The sequence below is a fragment of the Lagopus muta genome, chromosome 25 (assembly GCF_023343835.1).
Source record: "Lagopus muta isolate bLagMut1 chromosome 25, bLagMut1 primary, whole genome shotgun sequence".
NCBI classification, from domain to species: Eukaryota; Metazoa; Chordata; class Aves; order Galliformes; family Phasianidae; genus Lagopus; species Lagopus muta.
The window spans coordinates 1,442,236-1,466,573 of record NC_064457.1 but is presented as its reverse complement, the minus strand read 5'-3'; the positions used below and the strand labels follow the sequence as shown (position 1 = coordinate 1,466,573).

General features: G+C 65.3%; 5 protein-coding genes across 7 annotated transcripts; 3 read left to right on the top strand and 2 right to left on the bottom strand.

Moving 5' to 3' along the window:
* The first annotated feature begins 1,049 nt into the window (after window positions 1-1,049).
* SCRN2 (secernin 2) lies at window positions 1,050-3,753 on the top strand. 3 transcript variants are annotated; one of them, XM_048927026.1, is made up of 8 exons: window positions 1,050-1,220; window positions 1,444-1,725; window positions 1,826-2,007; window positions 2,083-2,282; window positions 2,404-2,619; window positions 2,699-2,864; window positions 2,938-3,115; window positions 3,229-3,753. In XM_048927026.1, exons 1-8 carry the CDS (start codon window positions 1,065-1,067, stop codon window positions 3,385-3,387), a joined length of 1,539 nt encoding a protein of 512 aa, XP_048782983.1. In that variant the 5' UTR covers window positions 1,050-1,064; the 3' UTR covers window positions 3,388-3,753. The 3 variants fall into 3 exon arrangements, with proteins under 3 accessions (XP_048782983.1, XP_048782985.1, XP_048782984.1); XM_048927028.1 differs by having other exon boundaries at window positions 1,158-1,220; window positions 1,554-1,725; XM_048927027.1 differs by lacking the exon at window positions 1,050-1,220 and adding an exon at window positions 1,237-1,255.
* LRRC46 (leucine rich repeat containing 46) lies at window positions 3,606-6,708 on the bottom strand. The gene is given in 10 exon segments (XM_048927029.1): window positions 3,606-3,700; window positions 3,778-4,073; window positions 4,076-4,114; window positions 4,255-4,427; window positions 4,635-4,704; window positions 5,411-5,520; window positions 5,711-5,766; window positions 6,119-6,227; window positions 6,301-6,397; window positions 6,473-6,708. Coding segments are annotated over 9 exon segments (1,059 nt in total). The 5' UTR covers window positions 6,594-6,708; the 3' UTR covers window positions 3,606-3,700; window positions 3,778-3,789.
* Window positions 6,709-6,808: 100 nt separating this feature from the next.
* Window positions 6,809-8,751, top strand: MRPL10 (mitochondrial ribosomal protein L10). Its single transcript, XM_048927031.1, has 5 exons — window positions 6,809-6,927; window positions 7,017-7,198; window positions 7,314-7,478; window positions 7,562-7,706; window positions 8,097-8,751. The coding sequence occupies exons 1-5, from the start codon at window positions 6,891-6,893 to the stop codon at window positions 8,351-8,353; spliced, it is 786 nt and encodes a 261-aa protein (XP_048782988.1). The 5' UTR covers window positions 6,809-6,890; the 3' UTR covers window positions 8,354-8,751.
* Window positions 8,752-9,218: 467 nt separating this feature from the next.
* On the top strand, window positions 9,219-15,816 carry OSBPL7 (oxysterol binding protein like 7). The gene is made up of 23 exons (XM_048926615.1): window positions 9,219-9,324; window positions 9,990-10,154; window positions 10,336-10,458; window positions 10,557-10,610; window positions 10,729-10,842; window positions 10,929-11,039; window positions 11,117-11,237; window positions 11,331-11,434; window positions 11,507-11,599; window positions 11,673-11,802; window positions 11,890-12,014; window positions 12,223-12,330; window positions 12,400-12,531; window positions 12,945-13,035; window positions 13,109-13,386; window positions 13,754-13,891; window positions 13,969-14,032; window positions 14,107-14,185; window positions 14,275-14,419; window positions 14,825-14,966; window positions 15,062-15,188; window positions 15,273-15,395; window positions 15,477-15,816. Exons 2-23 carry the CDS (start codon window positions 10,062-10,064, stop codon window positions 15,583-15,585), a joined length of 2,604 nt encoding a protein of 867 aa, XP_048782572.1. The 5' UTR covers window positions 9,219-9,324; window positions 9,990-10,061; the 3' UTR covers window positions 15,586-15,816.
* Window positions 15,817-16,127: 311 nt separating this feature from the next.
* On the bottom strand, window positions 16,128-23,461 carry TBX21 (T-box transcription factor 21). Its single transcript, XM_048926662.1, is given in 9 exon segments — window positions 16,128-16,340; window positions 16,343-16,416; window positions 16,419-16,974; window positions 16,976-17,000; window positions 17,104-17,165; window positions 17,607-17,765; window positions 17,855-17,976; window positions 18,074-18,228; window positions 22,720-23,461. Coding segments are annotated over 9 exon segments (1,698 nt in total). The 5' UTR covers window positions 23,178-23,461; the 3' UTR covers window positions 16,128-16,253.
* Between the last annotated feature and the right edge of the window lie 877 nt (window positions 23,462-24,338).

Below are 24,338 nucleotides of genomic sequence, written 5' to 3'. Positions count from 1 at the left end.
CCCCCCCAGGTCACCCCGAGTCCACCCTTCACCTCCCTTCCCCCACGAAGTGTTCCGTGGGGGGATCTTTTGGGTCTTATCCCCTTCCCCCCCCTCCCCCCAAATTGTGGCTGAGCCCCATGGATAAAGAAGGAGACACTGAACGTGGGGGGGGGGGGGGGAGGGGGAAGGCAGCACTGGGGCTGGGCTTGGGCTGATGGACCCCCGGCTTTGCCCCGTTGGGTCACAGCCGTCGGGGACGCGGGGAGGGGTGGACTGGGGCTCCGTGGGGACCGTGGCCGGAGCTCAGAATCCCCCGGGGTCCTGGGGGAGGGGTGGGGGGGGAAAGGTGTGGAGGTGAAGTCGAGCGGGGTCCGTGCCCAAAGGGCGCCCCGCGGATCTTCGGGTTTCGAGTGTTTTATTATTATTATTAATTATTAATTATTATTATTAATATTATTATTTTATTAAGGTGAAGCCAGGCTTTGCCACCCGCTCGGGGTGGACGGCTCCGGGTGAAGATGTAGCCACGGCCTTTCGTGCTGGGGAGGGGGGGGGGGTCCCGTCCCTGTGCTGTGTCCCCCCCCCCCTTCAGGAGCCCACCCCGAGGTGAAGTCTCGGTGGGCTCCGGGCCCCAAATGCGCTCTGTCTCCGCCTCCCCCCCCTCCCCGCCGCCGCGATGGGGCAACGGGGGGAGGCGGCGGCACCGGGTGGGGAGGCCGGAGCCCGGCCCCCGCCCGCCGAAACCTGTCGGGCCGGCTGCGGCGTGGGGTGCCGGCCCCGAACTGCCCCCGCGCCGCGTCCCCCCCCCGAGCACCGCCCCGGGGCGGGGAGGAACCGGCAGCGCCGGCCCCGGGATCCCCCGCCCAACCTCGCCCGGGCCGGGGGGGCCGAGGAGCTGCGGGGGGAGCGAGAGGGGGGGTCCGTGCTGGGGGAGGCTGCGGGGCTGGGGCTCGTTTTGTACCGGAATAAAGCGCGTTTTTCCACGGCCCGGTTCTCCGTCTCCTTTTTTTTTGAGGGGGACGTCCGGCAGGGTCTCATCCTGCATCGCTGGGCGCCATCGGACCGGGGTGCACCGAAGGGGGATGGCGCGTCCCGGTGCCACCGCCCTGCGACCTCCGGCCACCGGGCGCCGCCGTCGGCCGAACGGAACGGGACGGGGCGGGCGGGGACGAGGAGGGCGGAACCGGGAGTCGAGGGGAGGAGACGGCACGGAGGCAGCGGCAGATCCGGGGCCGGAGGTCCGGTTACGGGGATCGTCCGGGTCGGGAGTCCGGTAACGGGGTGTTGGTAGGGGGGGCCGTTCCCGGTCGGTGCGGGGGTCCCGGTTCGTGCAGAGCTGCCGAGCTCCCAGACAGGAGATGCTGGGGAAGGTGCCCCCCCCCCCTTCGGGCCACCCTCCACGTTCGGTGCAGTGCCCCAGAATTGGGGCCGCTGCTATCCGTGTCCCACCCCACACCGCAGGACCCCATCTGTCCAACGGCTGCCAGCACCGAGGGGGACCCTGAGGACAGCTGCACGGCCCGAAGGAAGGACGGGCGGGGGGTGACGCTACCATCGGTGCCCCGGTTTAGGATGGCAGGCCGGGATCCCGCACCCTCATCCTGCGACTGCTTCGTGGCGCTGCCTCCGCACACCGCAGCGCCCGCTGTCGTCTTCGGCAAGAACGCCGACCGCCCGCGGCACGAAGTGCAGGAAATCGCCTACATCCCGTCCGCCGTCCATCGCCCCGGGGACAAAGTGCAGGTGAGAACCGTGCCAGGGCAGCGGCGTGACGGCTCTCGGTGTCCCCGTGCCAGCGGTGTGATGATGCGCGCTGGGTCTCAGCCCTGCCGTCTCCCCTCAGTGCACCTACATCGAGATCGAGCAGGTGGAGCGGACCCACGCCGTGGTGCTGAGCCGTCCTGCCTGGCTGTGGGGTGCCGAGATGGGTGCCAACGAGCACGGTGTCTGCGTGGGCAACGAGGGCGTATGGACCCGTGAGCCTGTTGGGGAGGATGAGGCGCTGCTGGGTATGGACCTGGTGAGGTGAGGAGCATCCCCTCATCACCCCGCAGTTCCCCTGGGGTGCACGTGGCCCATGGGGGTGCTGCCGTGCTGCAGGCTGGGCTTGGAGAGGGGTGGCTCTGCCCGGGAAGCATTGGATGTCATCACGGCCCTGCTGGAGAAGCACGGGCAGGGTGGGAGCTGCAAGGAGGAGCCCACACCGTTTGTGTACCACAACACCTTCCTGCTGGCTGATCGCCACGAGGCCTGGGTGCTGGAGACGGCCGGCAGCTATTGGGCAGCGCAGCGGATCCGAGGTGAGCAGGCACCGGCGGTGGTGGGAGCCTGTGAGCGCACACTCAGCTTCAGGCAGGGTTAATTTGGGGAGCCCCATCCCCCGGGGTCTGCCCCACACCTGACCTATCCTGAGCTCCACAGAGGGCAGCCGCAATATCTCCAACCAGCTCAGCATCGGGACGGACATCACAGCTGAGCATCCGGGGCTGCGGCAGCGAGCCCAGAGCCAGGGCTGGTGGAGCGGGGCTGGCCAGTTCAGCTTTGCTGAGGTCTTCTCCCTGGCACAGCAGCCACCACGCATGGAGGCTGCCAAAACCCGCTATCGTGCTGGCAAGGAGCTGCTGCAGCAGCACGCAGGTGAGGACGGGGATGGCAAGAGCAGCCCCAGCTTGCTCCATGGCAGCCAGCAGCGATGTGGATCTGCTTTGCCTACCAGGACACATCACAGCAGAGACATTCATGGCCATCCTGAGGGACAAGGACAGCGGCATCTGCGTGGACTCAGAAGGTTTCCGCACGGCGGGCAGCATGGTGTCCGTGCTGCCCCAGGACCCTGCCTTGCCCTGCATCCATTTCTTCACAGCCACTCCGGACCCTTCCAGGTGAGGACTCCAGGATGATGAACACAAGACACAGCCGTGCCCTGGGCTGAGCGTCCCTGCTGCTTTTCACCAGGTCTGTCTTCAAACCTTTCATCTTCGTGCCCGGCCTTAAACCTGCACCGCAGGTGATTTCTCCCACCTTCCGTGACGACCCTGCCAAGAAGGTGCCACGCTTCCAGAGCGCCGTCGATCGGAGGCACGAGCTTTACCGCCGGCACCAGGCAGCGCTGGAGCTGATGGAGAAGGACCAGGTAGCAGCGAGCCCTTCCCGATGGCCCTCATTCTGTCCCATGGCAACGTGGGAGGCGGTGGGATGTCCTGATGGCTCCCATCCTCAGCTTTTTTTTGTCCCCAACCCCACCAGGCGCGGGGCCGGGAGCTCCTGCAGACGCTGCGGGACCTGGAGAAGCAGGGCTTGGAGGCAGCGAAGGCGCTGCTGGCAGGGAACGTGGAGCCAAGGCCGGAGGAGCTGGCTGAGCTCTTCTTCGACTGCGTGGATGCAGAGATGAAGTTTTACAAATAAACCCCATGCAGGTGGGTTAGGAGAGGAGAGGAGCTGAGGTTGGGCTCCAGCTCAGAACCCACAGCATTGTTCCCACCTGGGGGTGAGAAACCCTTCCTGGTGCCCCATCCTGGTTCCTCACCTCTCGTTTTGGAGCTGTGGAGGGGAATGGCTCCACCAGCACCTCCAGCAATCAATCAGTGCTTGTGGTGTGAAAGGGGGGTGAATAGAAGGGGGGGGGTAGGGTTCCCTTTCTCAGCTTGGCACGTTGTTCCCACCATTAGCAGAGCTGCTCACGTTCAGTCCCTCAGCAGAGGACCCAGGCTGTAGGGCTCTGCAGCAGACAGAGATCGACGTAAGAATAAAGAGGCTTTAATTCCAACTGTGCAGCACTGTGCTGGTGCCACATACCTGAGGTGCTGCCTATTTCCCTGCCCCTTTGGTACAAGGCTCCCCTTGCAGGGCTGTGGGCCAGGGTTGGCTCAGGATGGCAGCTGGTTTTGGCTGCTGGCTTTGTCCAGGCTTTGCCTGGGGATGGAGCTGAGACTGCCCAGGGCCAGGGGCTGTGCTGGTTCCTGGGCTGGGGGGCAGGCAGCTCTCTGTGCCCAGTGAGCACAGCGATAAGGGGGGCAGCAGCAGACCCCTGTGCTCCTGCAGCTCCCGCAGACGGGCCTGGTGTTCCTCCAGGGCCTCCCTCTGCCTCCTCGAGAGCGCCCAGCCAGCTCCTGCTGCAGGTCTGTGAAGAAATCTGCCAGGGATGGTGGGAAGGAGGGAGAGAGGAATGAGAAGAGAGCTCACCACAGCCAGCTGAGCTCCTTGGTGTTTGTGTCACCCGTGGGGACACAGAGACCCCCAAGCATGCAGCGTGTCTTGCTTCAGTCTGGGCACCTTTGCCTGTGGTGAACGGGGCACCCAGCTCAGAGAACAACTCATCGTCGCTATCCTCACTGCTGGAGCAATGTTTCTCCTCCTCTTTCTCATCTGGGACAGGATCCACGCAGCCATGGAGGGGCTGGGAGTCCAACTGCAGTAGATGGGGCAGGGCTCCCACCACCAGCTCCCTGCAAGCAGCAAGCAAACAGCAGACATTCCCCCACCGCACAGCATCGTGTTGGGAGAGGCACCGCAGCCCCCCCTGCCCACCTGGGCAGATGCAGGCTCAGATTTCCTAGGTCTGGGTGAGGTGTTGAACACAACATTTGAGCTCACAGGGTTTTGGGGGCTCGCTCTCCCCCCCCTGCTCACCGTTTGGGGCTTCCCCAACCCACCTGTAGCCGGGTTGGTGGGTGCATTCGTTTCCTGTCAAGTCCAGGACGCGGAGGCTGCGGGGCAGCTCATCTGCACACATCAAAGGGAGGAAAAAAGACACTGAGAAGGGGGCTTGAGCCCCACCTGCTCCGTGTGTGCAGCAAACCCTGCGTGCTGCTGCTGCCTCCTGGAGTGCTTCACACGCATTCCTGAGGCCACAGCCCTGCCGTGGGAAGCTGCCTCTCATCTCAAAGCTGGGGAAACTGAGGCAGGGAGGGAGGGGACACGTATTCCATACAATCTGATAGTGAGAAAAGAGGCTTTTCCCTTCCCAGACTGTCACTGTTGCCTTTCTCACATCTGTCTGCAAACAGCACACTAGAAACACTGCAGAAGAGCAGAGGGAAAATACCTCTCCATCCCTTCTCTTTGTGCCAGAAAAACATCCAGGAGAGGATCCTCCCAGAAGGCTGAGGCAGTGTGAGCCTATCTGCACCATCTCTGCCTTGTAGGAGCAGGAAACACCTTCTGGGTTGAAGAGGGCTGGAGCAGTTCAGGTTGAGATCCCCAAGGCTGCCAGGAGCTGCTTTCCATGTTCTGCTGAAGCAGAACACAAGGTGGAAGCAGACACCTGGAGTTTGCTAGGGGAAAGGCTCACTCAAAGCCACCTGTGGGGCTCCCAGTGCCCTGCTGAGACGCACACCCCAACCCCAGGATGGCTGTGCTGGAGTTCTGCTGGGACCCAAGTGCTGCAGAGTGCAGGGACAGGGCCAAGGCTCTGCTGGTGCCACCCCACCTGCATCCAGAGTCTGGATCTGGTTCTGGGACAGGTCCAGGAAGCGCAGGTGTTGCAGGGGCCGTAGGTTCTCCACCTTGCGGATGCGGTTTCCAGCCAGTGAGAGGAATCTGGGGAGCACAGGAGGGCAGAAGCAGGAGCTGTGACCTCCCTCTGGAGATGGGACACTGTGGTCCCCAGGGCGACAGCCGTGCAGCATTGCTGGTCTGAGGATGGCAAACCCTTGTGACAAACCACTGCAAAGTCATCCTGTAACTTGAATGCTCCCTTGATCGCATGCATCCCCTTAGTGGCACTCACTGCAGGTTGGCAAAGCGGTCCAGGTTCTCGATTTTCTCGATTTTCTCAATTCGGTTCTGGGGAAAAACAAAACAAAAAAAACAAACACAACACAACAACATGATTTTCTACTGCATGGAAAATCAGAGTTCAGGAGCACTCCAGAATCATTCCAATCTCATGTGCAACAACAGTGTTCACCATCTCCTCTAGGAGCTTTATGGAGAGGGTGTGGGGGCTGCATGGGAGCCCAGTAGAACTAAGGCTCCTCAGTTGGGTTTAGAAAAGCCAGAACCTCACTCAAATTATGTCATAGGAAGGGAGAACCAGAGGTCTCTCTGGCAGTGCTGGGGGGCAGAACTGGGGGTGTTTATGCTGGCCCCAAAGGAGGCTGTTCCCCATAGGACCAGGCTCTGCCTGCTACCTTACCCGCTGCAGGTAGAGGCTGTGAATCCCCGGCAGGCTCCTCAGCCTCCCAGTGGTGCAGATATCCTCCCGGTCCAAGCGGATGGTCTGGAGGGCTGGCAGCTCCTTGGAGCTGGTGAAAGGATTGTTCTGAGGGAGCCTGTTGTGCCCACCCTCCACCTGCTGGTCTCCCCATGGTTTCTCACCAGCTCTCTGGTCTCACGGTCTCCCCCAGCCCAGGAAAGCTCTGTGCAGCCATAAGGCGGTCAGTGAGGGTCACCCCCAGGGACATCTGCTCACAACCTGGAGGAAACCAGGCTCAGCAGCGGCTTCAACCCCCTGCATCCCAGTCAGCAGGCTCTGTGACGGCACACTCACCCCCAGGCAGAGCCTCCTCCTCCCCAGCCACGGTGGGTGCTGGCGAGCAGGATCTCTGCCCCCTCGTCGTGTCCTTGTGCTGTGCGGACAGGGGGATGCGCGGGAGGGCTGGGGCAGACATGTCGCCTCCGTGAGGGGAAAAGGCACCAGGTAGAAAGAGAGAGGCAGCAATGGGAGGGGAATAAACGGGGAGCGGGAACAGGCGGGAACAGGAGGGCCAGGGATGCGCCGGGCCGGGCGGGCAGCAGGCCCAGCCCAGAACACCGCGACCCACAAGCAGGCCGCAGCGCGCCGGTTGCTAAGAGACGGGACGCGCCGGAAGGAGCGCACCGGAAGGGGCGGGGCTTTACAACACCCTGGCGCATGCGCGCAACCGACGCTCCGCCTCCCCACAAGGCTCCGCGCATCCGCGGCAAAGATGGCGGCGCTGAGCGGTCCTGCGCCGTGGCGGCGGGGTGAGTGCGGGGCCCGGGCGGGCACGGCGCTCCTTTCCGCGGCCCGGCTTCCCTCCCTGCTCCTCCTGAGCGCTTCTCTGTCCCCGCAGGCTGGCTGCCCGCCCTGCAGCTCGTCCGGCGCGCCTCTAAGGCGGTCACCCGGCACTGGAAGGCCATGCACTTCCAGCGCCAGAAGCTGATGGCCGTCACCGAGTACATCGCGCCGAGGCCCGCCGTCCCCGAGCGCTGCCTGCCTGCTAAGAGGAAGGCGGAGAAGGAGGAGGAGGAGGAGGTAACGCTGGGCCGCCCCAGGAGCTGCGGGCTGCACGCTGTAGGCCCCGTGCAGGCCCAGCGGTGTCCCCCAGGTGCGGGGCCGTGGCGCTCCCGTGGCCGCTTCCTCTCTGCAGGAGTACGGCTACGCCCGGCTGCTCCGGCGGCAGGTGGAGGAGGTGTTCCGGGACAACCGGATGGTCGCAGTGTGTCAGTACAACTACATGCCCGGGGAGGACATGGTGCTGATGAGGCATTACCTGCGGAAGCACAATATTGAGGTCAAATTCGTCCTGAACGAGGTAGGGGGCTGGGGAAGCTGCAGGGCTCCCCCTGCTGCAGCCCCCAGGCCTCCTTCCCCACCACTGAGTGCTGCCTCCCACAGATCGTCCGGCCTGTGCTGTCCCAGTCTCGCTATAAGAACCTCCTCCCGCTCTTTGTGTCCCGCAATATCCTTCTGGTGAGCCCAGAAACGAAGGCCAAGGAGATGCTGCGCATCCTGAAGGGAGTGCCGCAGATCAACCTGCTGGGTGAGAGCCCGGGGCTCCTGCATGATGCAGCTGGGGGAGGAGAGGTTGGATATCAAGAACAGGTTCTTCACCAGAGGGTTGTGGGCATGGACCAAGCTGCCCAGATCATGGTACCGAGTTCAGGAAGCATCTGGATGGCATTCTTAGCCATGTGATCTTTGGGTGGTCCTGTGTGGATCCTTATGGGTCCCTTAAACCTCGGGATATTCTGTGATTCTTTGAAGTGGTTCCCCAGGCGTGAGGAGGAGATGGGGGCAGAGCAGCTGCTTGTGGGGTTGCAGCTGTCCCCTGTCCCCATCTTGGCAGCCTTCAATGCCAGGAGCTCCAGCACAAACACTTCAGTCCTCGCAGCACACTGCTGCCCCTCAGCTGTGCCTGCTTCTCTTTCAGGTGCCTGCATTGACGACACCATCCTGAGCAGGCAGGGAGTGGAGAACTTTGCCAAGCTGCCCTCACTGGAGGCCTCACAGGGGCAGACGCTGGGCGCCCTGGCACTCCTGCCCTCCCAGACGTGTTCCATGCTGCAGCACGGAGCCGCACACCTCACAGCACTGCTGGACGGGCACATCCACCAGCTGCAGGCTGGGGCTGGCAAGACAGAGAGCCCAGCAGGGACAGAGCCTGCCCAGAGCTCGGGGACACAGTGACACTCATCCCCAGCCCCCAGTTGTGCCCATTCACCAGCTGTGCTTGCAGGCAGGGCTTGGAGGTTCAGCCATGCGTGGGCAACCAGCAGTGGGTCTGAGTGCAGCGCTGCTGGCCCAGCTCATCCCTTCGCTCCGCTCCAGTGCTCTCCATCCAGTCTGCATGCACCAGTGGCACATGGGGTCGGCCCGGCTGTGCTTTGGGTGCTGTGGGACGTGCTCAGGGAAGCTCTGGTTCTGACTGAAGGGGGCAGAGACCTGTGGCAGTGCTGGCATGGAGGATGTCCAATGCTGAGAGCCACCGGTGGCGTGCAGGAGTGTGCTGCAGCTCTCCCTGTATGGCGGGCATGGAGCTGAGCGCGTGGGGCTGCTGGCTGTTGCATTAAAGTTGGTGGTAGCGATCCTGGAGGCCTGGTTCATCTCTGGGAAGGGTGGGCTGGGGGTTCTTCTGCATTCTCAAGTATGAGTTCAAATGCATCCTTCTCCTTGGCCCCCATCTCTCCATTGTCACAGCAGAGCCCCAGCCGGGCAGGAGCTGTGGTGGGGTGGGAAGGAGATCCCAAAGCCCCGGGTGGGTTTCCCTGCTCCGTGGGGCGCCGCAGCGGGGTGTGGGGCAGAGCAAGGGGAGCTCAGCCCGGGGGAGGCCGCGTTGTGGCTCTGTTGCTCTCAACGCGTCCGATTTCCCGGGGCGAGGAAGGGTTTGGGGAAGGGGGAGGGCGCGGGCTGAGCGCTCCGGGGCCGGACGCGATCCCAACGCACGGAGCCTCCGGTGCAGCCGGCGAGGTTGGGGCGGCGGTACCGCGGCGGGGTCTCGGGGCTCTCGGCGCTGTCGGCTCCGGTCCTCCACGGTGCAGGGGGCAGAACCGAGCGGCTGTGACCCGGTGCCTCCGCCTCCTTCCGTGTTCCGCTTCCTGCAACCGCCGGGCGGGATGCGACCGGCCCCGGCCCTGGCTCTGCGCCCGCCGTCCGCACAGGTGAACAACCGGGAACCACCGGAGGAGGAGGGGGGCGGGGGGGCTCCGGTCCCGCTCCCCTTTCAACGGGCGTCTGCTGCCCGCCGGGGCCGGGCGCGCTGCCCCGCTCCGGGGCTGACGGCGGTGGGGTCGGGCTGAGCGATGCGCGGGGATTTTCCCGTTACCGGAGGGGCGTCGGGGCCGCTGCTGCGGGACGGCGCGGAGACCCCCGGTCCGTCCGCATCCCCTCCGCTCTCGGACGGGGCCGCTGCTGCCGCTGCTCGTTGTCGGAGGGGCTCCCGGGGCAGCGCTGGGCGAGGAGGTGGGGGGGGGGGGGGGGGTAGAAGGGGAACCCACCGAGCTGGTCGTGGGATGCGGACCGGACTCTGGACCCGCCGTACGGGCGAGGTAAGGCGGGGCAGGGCGGGGCGGCACCGGGCACGGCTTCCGGCTCCGGGAGGAACCTCCGTGGGGAAACTGAGGCACGGGGACACCGCTCTGCCCGGGCGTGGGCACCCACGGAGCGGGGAGGTGCGGGTTGTGGGCGTGCAGGGGACGGTTCTGCTTTGCCCCCATCCCGGGACCGCTCCGTTGCCCTTGGTGGGGGGCAGCAGGGCTGCAGGTAGGGGGTCCCCAGCCGGGGACTTCCACACAGGGGTCCCTGACCAGGCTCCCCCTCCCCACAGTGGGTCCCACCTCCTGGACTGTGACAGCTGAGCTCAGACCCTTCAGCGTGGACCCTCCTGTGCCCACTGGCCATGGGCAGCCACGAAAAGGATCCATCTTCTCCCAAAAAGGCCCTGTCACGCTCCAACAGCACCGTGTCTTCCAAGCACAGCAGCATCCAGCAGGTCGGGGACCTCAGTGGGATCCGAACTGCATCCAGCCTCAGGGGTGTTGTGGGGTCTCAGGGGGCTTCACTCTGCTCTGATCAGAGGGATACAGAGATGCCCTGGTACCCCTGGGGGACAAGGTGGGAGCTGGAAGCGGTGGCTGTTGCAGGATCCCTCCTGCTGACCTCTGTCTCCATAGGGCTCAGAGAGCTGGGAGGTGGTGGAGGAGCCACGAGGTCGGGGCAGCCCAGGCCGGGATCCGGAGCGGCAGGAGGGCTACCTGCTCAAGAAGAGAAAGTGGCCCCTGAAGGGCTGGCACAAGGTAACGGGGTGCTGGGGGCAGCGTGCCCAGCCCTGAGCAGGTTTAAGCCCCTGCAATGGGGGCTGTAGGGATTCACCTCTGTCTGTCTCTGTCCCCAGAGGTACTTTCTGCTGGAAAATGGCATCCTGAAATATGCCACCACGCGCCAGGATGTGAGTATGGGGCTGAGCTGCGCCTGTGCAGCCTCCCTGTGGGATCTGGTTGGGGGGAGACCCCGTTTTGCCATAAGGAAGGGAGTCTCCTCTTGACGGGGGTCCCTGGGCTCCCCAGGTCCTCAAGGGCAAGCTGCACGGTGCCATTGATGTCCGTCAGTCTGTCATGTCCGTCAACAAGAAGGCGCAGCGGGTGGACCTGGACACAGAGGAGAACATCTACCACCTCAAGGTCTGGGGACACCCAGAAGGAGATGGAGCTGGGGCTTGGAGGGGACTGGGCTGTTGTCTCCCACACACCCACCGTCTGTCCCACAGATCAAATCTGCAGAGCTCTTTGCCAGCTGGGTGAGCAGCCTCTGCTCCCATCATCAGGGGGAGAGTCCAGACCCATTCGCTTCTGCCAGGAGGACCCCCAGCTCCTCACAGGTCTGTGGCATCTTGGAGTGGACACGTGGGACCGTGTCTGGGAATGGGGCTCCTGATGGCATCCTTTCTATCTTCAGGGTCTGTGGACACGCATCATGCCCTCTGGCAGCGCCCCTGCCCTGTCTGCCCTCGCCAGCTCCAGGGACAAGGTGGATGCGTGGCTGAAGGACAGTGAGGGGCTGGAGCGCTGCTCAGCTGGTGAGCAGGAAAGGGAGGGGCCCCACTTCCATCATCCCCATCTCCATCGTCTCCATCCCCATCCCTGACCGAAGCACCTCCGCTCCCACTCAGAGCTGTCAGCGTGCCAGGCACAGCTGCGGGAGCTGACAGAGATGCTGCAGAGCCTCGAGTCCCTGCACCGCATCCCCTCCGCGCCCCTCATCTCCAGCACCCAGGTGAGTGCCAGAGTGTGGGGCCGATCCTCGCAGCCCCCAGCCCCGCTCTCACCGCCCATCCCCCTCCCGCAGCCCTCAGCTGCCACGGAGAGGCCCAAGAAGGGTCGGAGGACCACCAGGATGTGGTGCACTCAGAGCTTTGCCAAGGATGACACCATCGGACGGGTGAGGCGGGTGCAGGCCGTGTGTGTGCCGAACCCGGGGCTGGATCTCTTGCTGAGCCCCCTTTCCCCTCCAGGTGGGGCGGCTGCACGGCTCCGTCCCCAACCTTTCGCGTTACCTGGAGCCCAGCCAGGGCCAGCTGCCCTTCAGCCTGCCTCCTGAGTACAGCCAGCTGCAGCGCAGCTTCTGGGTGCTGGCACAGAAAGGTGGGCCATGGGGGGCAGCCCCAGCGGGGGGGACTGCAGGGAGGGGAAATGATGCCACAACCTCACCGCCCGCCCCTGTCCCTGCAGTGCACGGCTCACTCAGCAGCGTGGTGACGGCACTGACGGCTGAGAGGGCTCGCCTGGAGGACATGCAGCGGGCATTGGACCGTCGGCGCTCAGCCCCACGCCCCGGCAGTGCTGGTCCCACTGGGGTGAGAGGGGCTGTGGGCCTGAGGGGGCCGTGCTGGGGTCAGGGGGCACAGGTCTGGAGGGGCTGCCCCTGTCCTGGGGGTGCGCTGCAAGTCATCGCGGCTTCGTCCAAATGCTGGGGGTCTGGGTGACCCTGTGTGTACACCTGAGCCCCTGCATGGAATTGGGAGGATGCTGTGGGGGATTTGGCTCAGCTCAGCCCCTCCGCAGGCCCCCCTGCCAGGCCTGGAGCCACGGGATGGGCTGCAGCGCTTCCATTCGCTCTCTGTTTCCTCTGACACCACCATGGACTCCTTTGCCTCACTACTCCCCGATGAGGTGATGTGGGGGCAGGGGATGGGACCAGGGGGGCAATGGAGTGGATGCTGAGCCCTGCTGTCCCTGCAGCCCGACATGCTGCCTGCCAAAGGCCGGGAGCAGCAGCGCTCGCAGCGCAGCATCGCCTCGCTGGCCGATTCGCACACTGAGTTCTTCGATGCCTGTGAGGTGTTCCTCTCTGCCAGCTCCTCTGAGAATGAGGTGGGGGATCTTAGGATAGGGGTGGGCAGGGAGGGCTCTGCAAAGCTGAATGGGACCCCCAGGCTTGGTGCTGCTCCAGTCAGTTCATCTCTCTGTTCTCTCACCCCCTTCCTCTCCATTAGCCAGCCCAGGCCTCCATGTCCTCTCTTGTTCCTTTGTCTCTTCCAGCTACCCACAGTCCCCCCAAACAGGGTGTTTGGGGGATCCCCACTCTCTGAGCCTAGTAGTGGAACCAGGCTTCCCCCCCCAGCTCCCTCCATCCCTCAGTCCCTGCATCCTCTTACTGTTCCCATGTTGGATCCCCCAGTCCTGTCCCACACAACCAACCTCCTCCACGGGTGCCCTTCCCACCAACCCCCCCGCTGGGTGACCCCCACCCCCCCTGCAGCCCACCCGACTGTGCCCGTCCCCAGGCGTCGGACGATGAGTCCTGCATCAGTGAAGCTACCAACAGTATTGATGAGGATCTGGCCGAGCCGGTGGGGCCTGGACGTCCCCAAACAGGTACAGAACATGTAGGTGGGGAGACAGGGTGCTGGGGCAGGGGCACGCCACTTCACATCCCAATGTCCCATAGGAATGGACAGCCTAGGGGGGCTGGTGGAGCTGCCCTCACTGGAGCTGCCAGGGCCAGGACCACAGCGTCGGAGCCGTCTGCCTGCTCCCCCCGCACCACCGGGGGATGTGAGCCTGTGGGGGCTGCTGCGGAGCAGCGTGGGCAAGGATCTGTCCCGCGTGGCTCTGCCAGTGCAGCTGAATGAGCCCCTCAACACCCTGCAGCGCCTGTGTGAGGAGTTGGAGTACAGCACACTGCTCGACCGCGCCGCCCGTGCACGGGACCCCCGGCAGCGCCTGGTGGGGGACATGGGGTGGGGGATGTGGGTGGGGGGACGCAGAGGGACATGGGTGAGAGACATAGGTTGGAATGATGTAGGGTGGGGGAGCGCAGGGGGGGACGTGGATTGGGGCAGATATGTGTGGGGGATCATCAGTTGAGGGGATGTGGGGTGGTGGGACACAGGTGGTGGGACAGATTGGGGTGAACGTGGAGGGACGTGGATTTGGGGGACGCGGGTTGGGGAGACACAAAGTTGGTGGGAAATGGGTTACATGGATGTGGAAGGGAGGACACAGAAGGATGTGAGTGAGGTTAGGGGACGCCCCAAGTGGGATGAGTTTGCCCTGCTCCCCCCAGTGCATTGACCCAGGTGTGGCTGTGCAGGTCTACGTGGCTGCCTTCGCTGTGTCTGCCTACGCCTCCACCTTCTACCGTGCGGGCAGCAAACCCTTCAACCCAGTGCTGGGTGAGACCTACGAGTGTGTGCGGCCCGACCGCGGCTTCCGCTTCATCAGCGAGCAGGTAACGTGGGGCTGGGTGGGAAGGGAGGGGCGTGGGGGGGCCGGAGGGGCAGCGACTCCTCCTTTATCGTCCCCCAGGTCAGCCATCACCCCCCCATCTCCGCTTGCCACGCCGAGTCTGACAACTTCGTCTTCTGGCAAGGTGGGTGTGGGGATGCAGGGGCCACGTAAGGGGTCACAGAGTGGGCCGGATCCTCACCTGCCGCCGTCCTCCAGACATGAGATGGAAGAACAAATTCTGGGGCAAATCCTTGGAGATCGTCCCTGTGGGCACCGTCAACGTCCGCCTGCCCAGGTGAGCACCAACCCACCTCCCACCCCCTCCAGCCCTCTACTCGCGGCCCCTTCCCTCCCCCCCCCTCAAATTTAGCCTTCTGTCGGCAGGTCTGGGGACCACTTCGAGTGGAACAAGGTCACCACCTGCATCCACAACGTGCTCAGCGGCCCGCGCTGGATCGAGCACTACGGCGAGGTGCTGATCCGCAACACGCGGGACGCCTCCTACCACTGCAAGATCACCTTCTGCAAGGTGCGCCCCGCCCACCGCTTGGCCACGCCCCCTTTCTTGGCCACACCCCCTCGATGTGCTCTGGCTCCGCCCACACGGCGCCGGATCCCGTTGTGTTACTATAGTCTGGTCCCGCCCCCCGACAGGGCCCCGCCCCTTCGCCGATCTTCTCAGCCAATCACTGGCTCTCGTTTGCCTCGCTCCTTTCCCACGCGTGCCGCACCCTTTCTGAATGGCCCCACCTCCCGAATCCCCGCCCTTTATGAATGATCCCAGCTTTTCTTACTGGCGCCGCTCCTTCTTAGTGACTCCTCCCTTTCTGAACGGCCCCTTTGGAACGGCCGTGCCTTTAACCCTTCCCCGTAACCCCACCCCTCCCGGCCCCATCCTTTCCCACTGCCCCCCACGCCTCCCCTTCCTCCCCAGGCACGGTATTGGGGCGCGGGTGCCAACGAAGTGCAGGGCGCGGTGCTGAGCCGCAGTGGGGCCGTGGTGGAGCGCCTGGCCGGCAAATGGCACGAAGGGCTGTTCCGTGGGCCAGCCCCAGGGCAGTGCGTCTGGAGAGCCAGTAAGGAGCCGGGGGGGTGGCACAGTGGGGGAGGGGGGATGCTTAGGGTGCTATGGGGGTGCTGAGCATGTGACCCTCCCCAACCCCCCCATCAGACCCTATGCCCACCGAACACGAGCGAAACTACGGCTTCACCCAGTTCGCGCTGGAGCTGAACGAGCTCACGCCTGAGCTGCGCAGGGTGCTGCCCTCCACCGACACGCGCCTGCGGCCCGACCAGCGGTGAGCAGCATGGGGACGGGGGCTGTGTGCCGGGGTGGGGGGAAGGGGGGGCGGCTCCTTACAGCTCTTGGCCACCCCCTGCAGGTACCTGGAGGAGGGCAACGTGGCGGCAGCTGAGGCGCAGAAGCGTCAGATCGAGCAGCTGCAGCGGGACAGGCGCCGCGTGATGGAGGAGAACAACATCACACACCAGGCACGCTTCTTCAGGTAGGGAACAGGGCGGAGGGGAGGGGGGGCAACGGGGGCACAGCTGAGGTGTGGCCCCCCCAACCCCCATCCCATCCACAGGCGGCTGACAGATGCCAGTGGCAAGGAGTCGTGGGTGACCAATAATACCTACTGGAAGCTGCGTCTGGACCCTGGCTTTGCCCACCTTGACAGCGCCGTGCTCTGGTAGCAGCCCCTCATGGGCTGAGCCCCCCCTGCCCCCCAAGTACTGGGGTGCAGGACCCCCCCCCCCCCCAATGACTGTCTGTGGGCAGGCAGTGCCCGGCCCCGGCAGTTCCCAGCACAAAACTGTGATTTCAAAACAAGCAGGAATTGCCCCCATCCCCTGGGTGGGGTGGGGGTCCTGAGGTGCCTGCAGGCGGGCAGCCTCCCCCCATCTCTCCCCCCCACCCCCAGCTGCACAGGCAGCTCTGCTGTAATAAAGGCTGCAGAGACACTGGGGGCTGCGGTGCTCTTCCTTCCTGCCGGTCTCGGGACCCCACCCCCAGCCACCCCCCGTGCCTCAGTTTCCCTCCACCCACCCACAGAGGACAGAAAAGAGGCCTCACCCACAGCGTCCCCTTTATTGCGAGATATGCTGCTGCCCCCCACCCCGCACCGGGCACGTGGGGCTCAATAAATACTTCAGCATGAACCCCCCCATAACCACCCAGAACAACAAAAAACACCCCCTCCCTTCCCTCCCTTCCCTCCCTCAGCCCCCCCCCCCCTTTCACCCCCATGGCCCCACCTGGGGGGGCTCCAGGGGCTGATTGTCCGGCTACAGCCTCACCCCCTCTGCTCAGGATATGGGTGTTCAATAGAGGACGGAGGGGGCAGGGATGCCCTGCACTGGGCTCAGCTCCAGCCCCAGGGGGTGGCTCTGGGTTGTCCAACCCTTCCTGGGGGTGCTTGGCATACGGGGGGTCCGAGCACCCCCCCCCTCAGCTCAGTTCCCATAGAAGCCGTAGTAGCCACTGTCGGTGCCCGGCTCCTTGTCGTAGAGATCCCCGTTGCGGGCGGGGGGTGAGCTCTCAGTGCTGGAGGGGTAGGGGGACACACGGCGCCTCTTGCACCCCCCCTCGTACAGCCCCGGCTCGGCGGCATCACCCGGCTTGACGGCAGGGGGCTCGGGGGGCCAGCCCTCCTCCTTGCCTTTCTCCTCACGAGGCTCCCGGTACCAGCCCAGGGCCCCGGGGCTGCCCTTGGATGCGTACTGCCCCGTGCCCCCCCAAGCCCCCCCCGGCCCCCCGAACGCCCCCGGCCCCTCGGGGTAATAGGGCAGGGGTGGGTGGGCAGCAGGCGGCAGGGCGAAGGGCTTCACCCCATAGGGCACCAGCTTGCCCCCGCCGTACCCCCCCTCATAGCCTCCGTACTCCATCGCCGTGGTGGGCGGCTGCTGGGGGGCAAAGTACCATCGGGGGGGGTCCTTGGGGGGCAGGGGCAGGGGGGGACCCCGCTCCCCATTGTAGAAGCGCCCTGGGGGCAGCGGGTACTGCTCCTGCAGGAAGGGCTGAAAGCGGGGGCTCGGCAGCAGTTGGGGGCAGCCGGGGCCATCCGGTGGGGAGGGGGTCAGGCGGGTCGCCCTCTGAGGCTCCATACATCCTGGGGGGTGATAAGGTTGGGTGGGTGTAGGGGGGCTCCCTCCCCGGCCTCGGGATGGGGGCTGTGGGGAGGTGGGGGGGATGGGGGGGGGGGGGTTACTCACGAGTCAAAGTTGTCCCGGAAGCCTTTGGCGAAGGGGTTGTGGTCGATTTTCAGCTGAGTGATCTGGGGGGGAAGGGATAAGGGGGATACGGGGGGCTGAGGCTGTGCTGTGCTCCCAGCTCAGTGCCCACATCCCTCCCCTGCCCTCGTCCTCAACCCTTACACCCAGAATGGCCCCCCAGGTCCCACGAGGCTTGGATTGGGGGGAGAGCTGGGGATGCTGGGGTGATGGATGTGACGCTGGGGGGGCGTTGGAGTCGTACAGGGATGCTGAGGGCACACGGGACGTGCTGCAAATATGGGCGTTAGAAAGGGGAGGGGGCTGCCACTGGGGTTTCCATGATGCTTAGACCCCTGGGATGATGCTGGGATGCACCAACGGGGTCCCAATGTGGGAGGGGTCCCTGGGAGGATGAGTGGGAGCTGGAGCTGTTTGGGGAGGAAGAGGTGGGGTGGATCCCAAGCTGGAGACCATGGGGGGGCTGGGGGGGGTCCAGTACTCACGTCGGCATTCTGGTAAGCAGTGACAGCAATGAACTGAGTCTCAGGGAAGGCGAAGGTGTGGGTATGTGGGGAGGGGTACGCAGCTTCGCCCTCCCCCTCCTTCACCTCCGTCACATGCAGCCGTGGTTGGTACTTGTGCAGCGACTGCAGCACGATCATCTGTGGGGCAGTGGGCTCTCAGGGTCTGTGTGACACAGCGCCATGGGATCGGGGGGGGGGAAAATGAAGGGGGTCCGTGTTGTCCTTACCTGCCCGACGTTGTTGGATGCGCCCTTGTTGTTGGTGAGCTTCAGCTTCCCAAAGGAAACCTCCTGGCGCATCCAATGCGCGCCGGTGTTGGGCGAATCGGGGTGCAGGTAGAGGCGGTTCCCTGCAGTGGGGTGGGGGGGTCAGCACAGAGGGGTCACCCGAAGCTCTGCCCCCATGGAGATTTGGGATGGGGGGGGAGGAAGGGGGTCAGCCCGTACCTGGCATGCTGCCCTCAGCCTTGCCGCACTGCACCCACTTGCCGCCCTGGTAACGCCAATGGTGTTGGTCCACCAACACGACGTCCACGCACACGCTGTAATGGGCCACGGGGTTGAGTCCCGACAGGTTGAAGCTGAGGAACGGGAACATGCGCCTGGAGGGGGGGACGACGACGATACAGAGCGTTACCCCCAGCCCAGCAACCCACAGTGTGTGGCTGCAGGTCCCGGCGCTGCCTGCAGGGATGGAGCTGCCACCTTCCCCCCCCCCCCCCCCTCCATGCCCGCCGGGTGCCCCGTGGTGCTGAGTGACCCCGGCAGCTGGGGGCTGCTCTGCGGGGCAGATTGTGTCCCCCCTCCCCCCCCCCCCCCCCAAACCCCGGCATCTTCCTCCCCCTCCCCAAGCACCTTCCGGTTCGGAAACCAACACCGCTGCTATTTCGGGCCGGGCGCCAGCCTGCGCCAAGGGCAGGAAGGGGACGGGATGGGACGGCCGGGGGGGGGGGGGGACGGGACGGGACACTGCGAGTGGGGCTGCACCTGCCCCCCCCCTCCCCCCCTTCCCAAAGCAATACTCCATGCGCACACCCCAGCGCCCCCAGGTGGGACCTCAGTCCCTCCATTCCCCCTCGCTGTGGGTTTGGGGTCACAGTGGGATCCCTACCCCTGACTGGGGGCACTGTGCTTGCCTTTCCCCCCTCTCCCCCCCCCCCCCCCCCCTCCAGCGCTCGGCTCTTCAAAGGGGCAGTTTGGCACCTGCTGGAGTTTCAGCGTTCAGAGGACGGAGCTGGAAGGCATCCCCTGCTCCAGCCTCACCACCACCTGCAGCAGCGTCACCCACGTGTGGGGCAGGACCGACACCCCCCCCCAGGGGGGCACACAGGCAGCACCCAGCAACCCTGTACCCCTCCAGCGACACCGATAACACGAGAGGCAACACGGGGAGGAGGGGAGGGGGGCTCACTTTGCAGCTTCGCACCTTGCCCCCCGCTCCTCGGGCTGCGCTGCTGCCCAGCCGCTGTGGGTGGGGGCACAGAGGGGGGCAGAGCCAGGCTTGTCCCCCCTCCCCCACAGTTTCCTCGAAGTGCCAGCATTTCTCATAAAGCAAAGGCCGGCTCTTCTCCGAAAGGGCCCCCAAAGCCCAGCGCTGCCCCACGGCAAGAGGGGAAACGGGCACGGGGATCCACGTCCGGCATGGCGGGACCCCATTCCGGTCCGCAGCACAGAACCGGGGGGTTTCTCTGATGCCGGGAGCGATGCACGTCGGGGCTCAGCGCGGCCCCGGCAGGAAGCGCCGCTCGGGCAGCGGAGAGGAGCAATGGAAAGAGCGCGCACCGGGCGCTGCTGACTCAAAATTGCCTTTGCGAGAGAGAGAGGAAAAGAAAAAGAAAGCAGCGCGAGGCGCGGGGCCGCACATGTGCTCCCCCCGAGAGCCTGGGAGGCCCCGTGCCTGGCAGCTCCGGGGTGGGGGTGGGGGTCTGCATCAGGGGCCGAGCCTCCACCCCGTCCCCATGGGTTGGCCCTGGGCCCCCTCCACCACGCACCCCCATTGGGGTTTCACCCCGAGCGTGCGAGCAGCGGCCGCTCCGAGGCGATGGAGCTCCCAGCCCCGATAAAAATCCCGACCGCATCAAAGGGCGGCAGTGGGGGCTGCGCTGCCCAGCATCCCCCCCCCCATCCCCCCCCAGCACACAGCCCTGCCCTGGAGAACCCCCCCACCCCCATGTGTGCAGCAGCACCGGCTGTCACACCAACCCTCCCCCCGCAACCCCTCAAAAGTTGCTGCGAAGAGCGGGGAAGGCAGAGAAGAACAGAGCATTTTTCTGGTTTTTGCACTTTGCTCGCTTGGCGCTGGTGGGAGAAGAGCAAAGAGAGATTTAGATTTCAAATGATGCCGTGGTGCAAACCGCAGGGCTTGGCCGGGGCACCAGAGGGCGGCGGCAGGACCCGAAACCACACACAGCTCGGGTTTATTTTTGGGCTCTGGGGGCTGCAGGACTCGGCTCCCCCGGGTCTGAACTCCGTGGTTTAGGAGGTGCCATAGAGGGGCACAGCTTGATGTGCCCCCAGTGCTGCTGGAGTCCGCAGTCCTGGAGCTCCAGAGGGGGTCACGGCCCCCAGGTACCCCCAAGGGATCTCAACATGAAGCCCTCCACTCAAGCAGCCCCATTGGCATCAGGGTCAGATTTGCACGTCTAGGGGATGGGGATAGATGCACGAAGGACACGTGGGAAGGGGACATGGAGGGGTGACGGGGGGGCATGAGACGATTCCAGGTAGAAGGGAAATGTACCCGCAGCCCCCGTGTGCCCCCTCTGCTGAGCCTGAGCTGTGGGGGCTGCCAGCTTCCTGAGCCACCCCACAGCCACCCAATGCGCCCCAGAGAGCGGCCACAAGAACCACAGTGGGGTGGGAGAGCAGCACAACCCCCATCCCAGCCCCCAGCTGCACCGTGGCTCAGCCGACCCACCTCATCCCGCAGCCCACCTGCATGGCAATAGCAGCTGGAGCTTGGGCAAAGCCACCCAGAGCCCCCCTAGGAAGGGAATCCAGCCCTGTGCTCCCCTAAACTCAAGGCACGGCCCGCACCGAATGCAAAACTGCCATCATGTTCCTGAGTGCAACTCGGTCCCAGCCGCACACAGAGCCAACCTCACCCCTCCAAAATGGATCCCTGATCCCCGCCGTGTGCCCCCAGCCCAAAGCCAACCCCACAAAGGCAACGTCAACCCTCCCGTCTCCAAACTCAACAACAACCTCTGCGTCCCCCCCCAAAGGTGCAGCCGGCCCCAAAACAGCCCCTGGAATTCCCCAGGCCCTTCGCTCCGGTGGGTGCCTGCGTGGGGATGGCAAAAAAACCTGGGGGTTTTCCACAGAAATCCTGCAGGCACAGACCCCCCCCCCCTCTCCCATCCCCCCCCCCCCCCCCCATGAGGGCATTTTTCCACCAGGGAGGAGTGCAGCACAGAGCCTCCTTTTGTGGGGAGTTACCTCTACCAATGTTGGGGTCACCCCAGTGCCACCAGCCATCCCCAGTTCCCACCCATGGGGATGCAGGCGGCTGCGCCCAGGGATGGCAGTGAGGAGGGGGGTGTGGGGCTGCACTCTTCCCCAGATCCCCTACCCTAGACAAGAGCCCCCCAGACAGGACCCTCAATGCACACCTCCCCCCCCCGTGCCCCCGCTTTGGGGTTTTTCCTGTTTGAGTAGCGCTGCAGCCAGGCCTTGCACAGAGATTTTTGCAAAAGCAGCTCAGGGTCTGGGGAAACGGATGTGTGCTGCCTCTGGGTTTGACATCTCCCCAGGGCTGGGTTCGCCCCCCCAGCACAGAGCTCACATCCCCCAGACCCCAGCTCCTCTGCAAGGCCAGCAGAAGGGATGGAGTCAAAGGAAGAGACCCCAGAGCTCCCACTTCCAGGCTTCTCATGGCAGAGCTGGGACGAGCGCCGGACCCCCAGCACCAGGTCTGCAGCTGCTCCAACACAGCAGGGATGAGCTCTGCCCCACCACCCACAGCTCTTGGAGGGCACAGGAGGAGAGCACTGGGGCAAAGCTCAGCAGGTCCCTCCAGGACATGAGAAACAGCAGGCAAGAAACACCCCAAAGCATCTGACAATCCCCTGCCCAGAGGGGTTGGATGTGCCCCCCCCATGGTCAGCAGTGACAGTCGGCTGCTGAACGGCCCTGAGCCCAGTGGGGGGCTGAGGGGGGGGGGGGAAAGGCCTGGGAACGAGCGTGGCAAACCAAGCGGCCCTAACGCGTTTAGACTTCCAACACATTAAGCAGGTTGGTCTCAGCATCAAAGTGACACCGTCTGTCTCGGCCGAGGGAAGGGAGAGGAGGGGGGGACGGCAGAAGGGCGCTGCCAGCGGCCCCGGCGCTCACCCAGGAAAAGGGGCTGAGAGCAGAGAGAACCCCGGGGGGGGGGGGGGGGGGGGGGGCAGCAGCTGCAGCAGGGGGGAACGCAGCCGTGCCGGCTGGGGGCAGCGAGCTGAGCCCCCCACTTCAGGGACACACAGGGGACAGCAGCGCTTGCTTTCGGCCCGGCTGAAACGCATCCACACCTCCAGCACGTGGGGGCAGCCGGCTCGTGCCTCCTCTCTACAGGAGCGCAGGGAGCATTTCCTCACCGGGCGGCTGCCACCCACCCACTGCGCTCATACGGCCGCCGGCAGCCCCCAGCCCCGCAGGCGCCGCTCGCTCACAACTTGTTGCAGCACTGAACTCCGGATCCGGCCCGTGGTTCGGGGAAGGACCGACACTGCCAGCATAGGAACAACCGCCGTGAGCTTCTGGGGACGGGATGGGACGGGGGTCCGGACCCAGCCCCACACAGCACCTCAACAACATCCCCCCAACCCCCCCTTGGTGGCTCGCACTCCGTCCCATTTCTCTGTGCAACGATCTTCTCGCCCAAAAAGTGACACAAGTGCAGGTGCAGAGGAGGGGGCTCAGCCTGCTCAACCCCCCCCCCCCTCCCCATTTCTCTCTCCCCTTTGCACAAAGCTCGGGGATCTCCGCTTTCACACCTCGGCTTCCTGGAGGAGGGGAAACACAGCAGCCCCTCACACGCTGCCCGACCCCCAGCCGCCGCGCCTCCCGCCCCCCGTTCCCGGTGCATCCCGACCCTCGGTCGCTGAGCTCACCTGCCCTGCTTGGTGATGATCATCTCGGTCTGATGCTTGTGGAATTTGGCCCAAAGCGGGAAATTGTTGAGCATCACCTGCACTTTCCCGGCCGCTCGGTATCCGGGCAGCGCGCACAGCGGCCCGGCTCGGGGACACAGCGCCGGGGCTCCTCCGGAACCGTACGGCCCCTCGTACAGCTCCGAGCCCGCGTAGCCCTCTCCCACCGCCGCCGCTGCCGTCCCATAAGCGCTCCCCGCGGTCGGAGCGGGCGGCGGGGCTCGGTAGGTCGGGCACGGCCCCAGGAAGCGGCCGCCCGCTACTGCGGGAGCTCCGTAAGGCAGCGGTGGGGAGCCGAGCTCCGGAGCCCCCGCTTCGCCGTAATAACCGGGGGGGTCCCGGGGGGGCTCTTTAGAGGCGCCGCTCAGCATGGGGAGGGCGGCGCGGGGGGGTCCGCTGAGCGGCTCCAGAGCGCCCATGGACGGGCGGTGGGCGCCCGGCCCCGCTCAGCCGCTCATGGGGCTCCGGTGCGCCGCGACCGGCTCCGGTTCAACGGCGCCCGCCGCGCTCTGCGCCCGCCGCCCCCTCCATGATCCCGGGGGCTCCGAGCCCCTCCGAGGGGAGGGAAAGAAAAAAAAAAAACAAAACCCCGAACAGCCGGAAAGCCCCTAAAAGTGCCGACGGAAGGGGAGAACGGGGAGGGGGGCGTCGGGGGCGGGGGGCCGGCCCGGCCGCCCTGCCCCGCTGCTGCCGGTACCGCCGCCGCACTCAGCGCACCTGCCCCATCCCCGCCGCCCCGCGCTTCTTATCCAACGGAGCGGCTCCGCGCCGGGAGCCCCGCCCGCCCCGCGCCCCGCCCCGCAGCTCCCACCGAGGGAGGGCAGCTGGGGCGGGGGGACACGCGGGGCGGAGCCGTGAGGGACCGGGACACGAGAAGGCGTGGGAGAGGGAGGGGATGGGGATGGGATGGGATGGGGATGGGATGGGATGGGATGGGATGGGATGGGGATGGGGATGGGATGGGGATGGGGATGGGGATGGGGATGGGGATGGGGATGGGGATGGGGATGGGGATGGGGATGGGGATGGGATGGGGATGGGGATGGGGATGGGGATGGGGATGGGATGGGGATGGGGATGGGATGGGGATGGGGATGGGATGGGGATGGGGATGGGGATGGGATGGGGATGGGGATGGGGATGGGGATGGGGATGGGGATGGGATGGGGATGGGGATGGGGATGGGATGGGATGGGGATGGGATGGGGATGGGGATGGGATGGGGATGGGATGGGGATGGGATGGGATGGGGATGGGATGGGGATGGGGATGGGGATGGGGATGGGATGGGGATGGGGATGGGGATGGGGATGGGGATGGGATGGGGATGGGGATGGGATGGGATGGGGATGGGATGGGGATGGGGATGGGGATGGGGATGGGGATGGGGATGGGGATGGGATGGGATGGGGATGGGGATGCCGAGCCGAGCATTGCGCCCTCAGCCCTCCCTTCTTGCACCCTTCATTAAAACGTTAATTAGCCAGGCTTTCCTCGACCCCCGGTGTCACCACGGACGCGGCCCGGTGGTGGCTCAGGGACCCCCCCTCGTGTTTGCTTTGTGACCCCGCAGCTCTCCC

What these genes read in the sequence shown, in the direction of transcription:
- SCRN2 (XM_048927026.1), top strand. Translation starts at nt 1,065, where the DNA reads ATGGCGCGTCCCGGTGCCACCGCCCTGCGACCTCCGGCCACCGGGCGC. An exon ending in GCCACTCCGGACCCTTCCAG is followed by an intron (nt 2,865 to 2,937) that starts GTGAGGACTCCA and finishes GCTTTTCACCAG; the next exon opens with GTCTGTCTTCAAACCTTTCA. An exon ending in AGCTGATGGAGAAGGACCAG is followed by an intron (nt 3,116 to 3,228) that starts GTAGCAGCGAGC and finishes CAACCCCACCAG; the next exon opens with GCGCGGGGCCGGGAGCTCCT.
- MRPL10 (XM_048927031.1), top strand. Translation starts at nt 6,891, where the DNA reads ATGGCGGCGCTGAGCGGTCCTGCGCCGTGGCGGCGGG. An exon ending in TCCTGCGCCGTGGCGGCGGG is followed by an intron (nt 6,928 to 7,016) that starts GTGAGTGCGGGG and finishes CTGTCCCCGCAG; the next exon opens with GCTGGCTGCCCGCCCTGCAG. An exon ending in GCCGCAGATCAACCTGCTGG is followed by an intron (nt 7,707 to 8,096) that starts GTGAGAGCCCGG and finishes CTTCTCTTTCAG; the next exon opens with GTGCCTGCATTGACGACACC.
- OSBPL7 (XM_048926615.1), top strand. Translation starts at nt 10,062, where the DNA reads ATGGGCAGCCACGAAAAGGATCCATCTTCTCCCAAAAAGGCCCTGTCA. An exon ending in GGACCCCCAGCTCCTCACAG is followed by an intron (nt 11,040 to 11,116) that starts GTCTGTGGCATC and finishes TTCTATCTTCAG; the next exon opens with GGTCTGTGGACACGCATCAT. An exon ending in GTCAACGTCCGCCTGCCCAG is followed by an intron (nt 14,186 to 14,274) that starts GTGAGCACCAAC and finishes TTCTGTCGGCAG; the next exon opens with GTCTGGGGACCACTTCGAGT.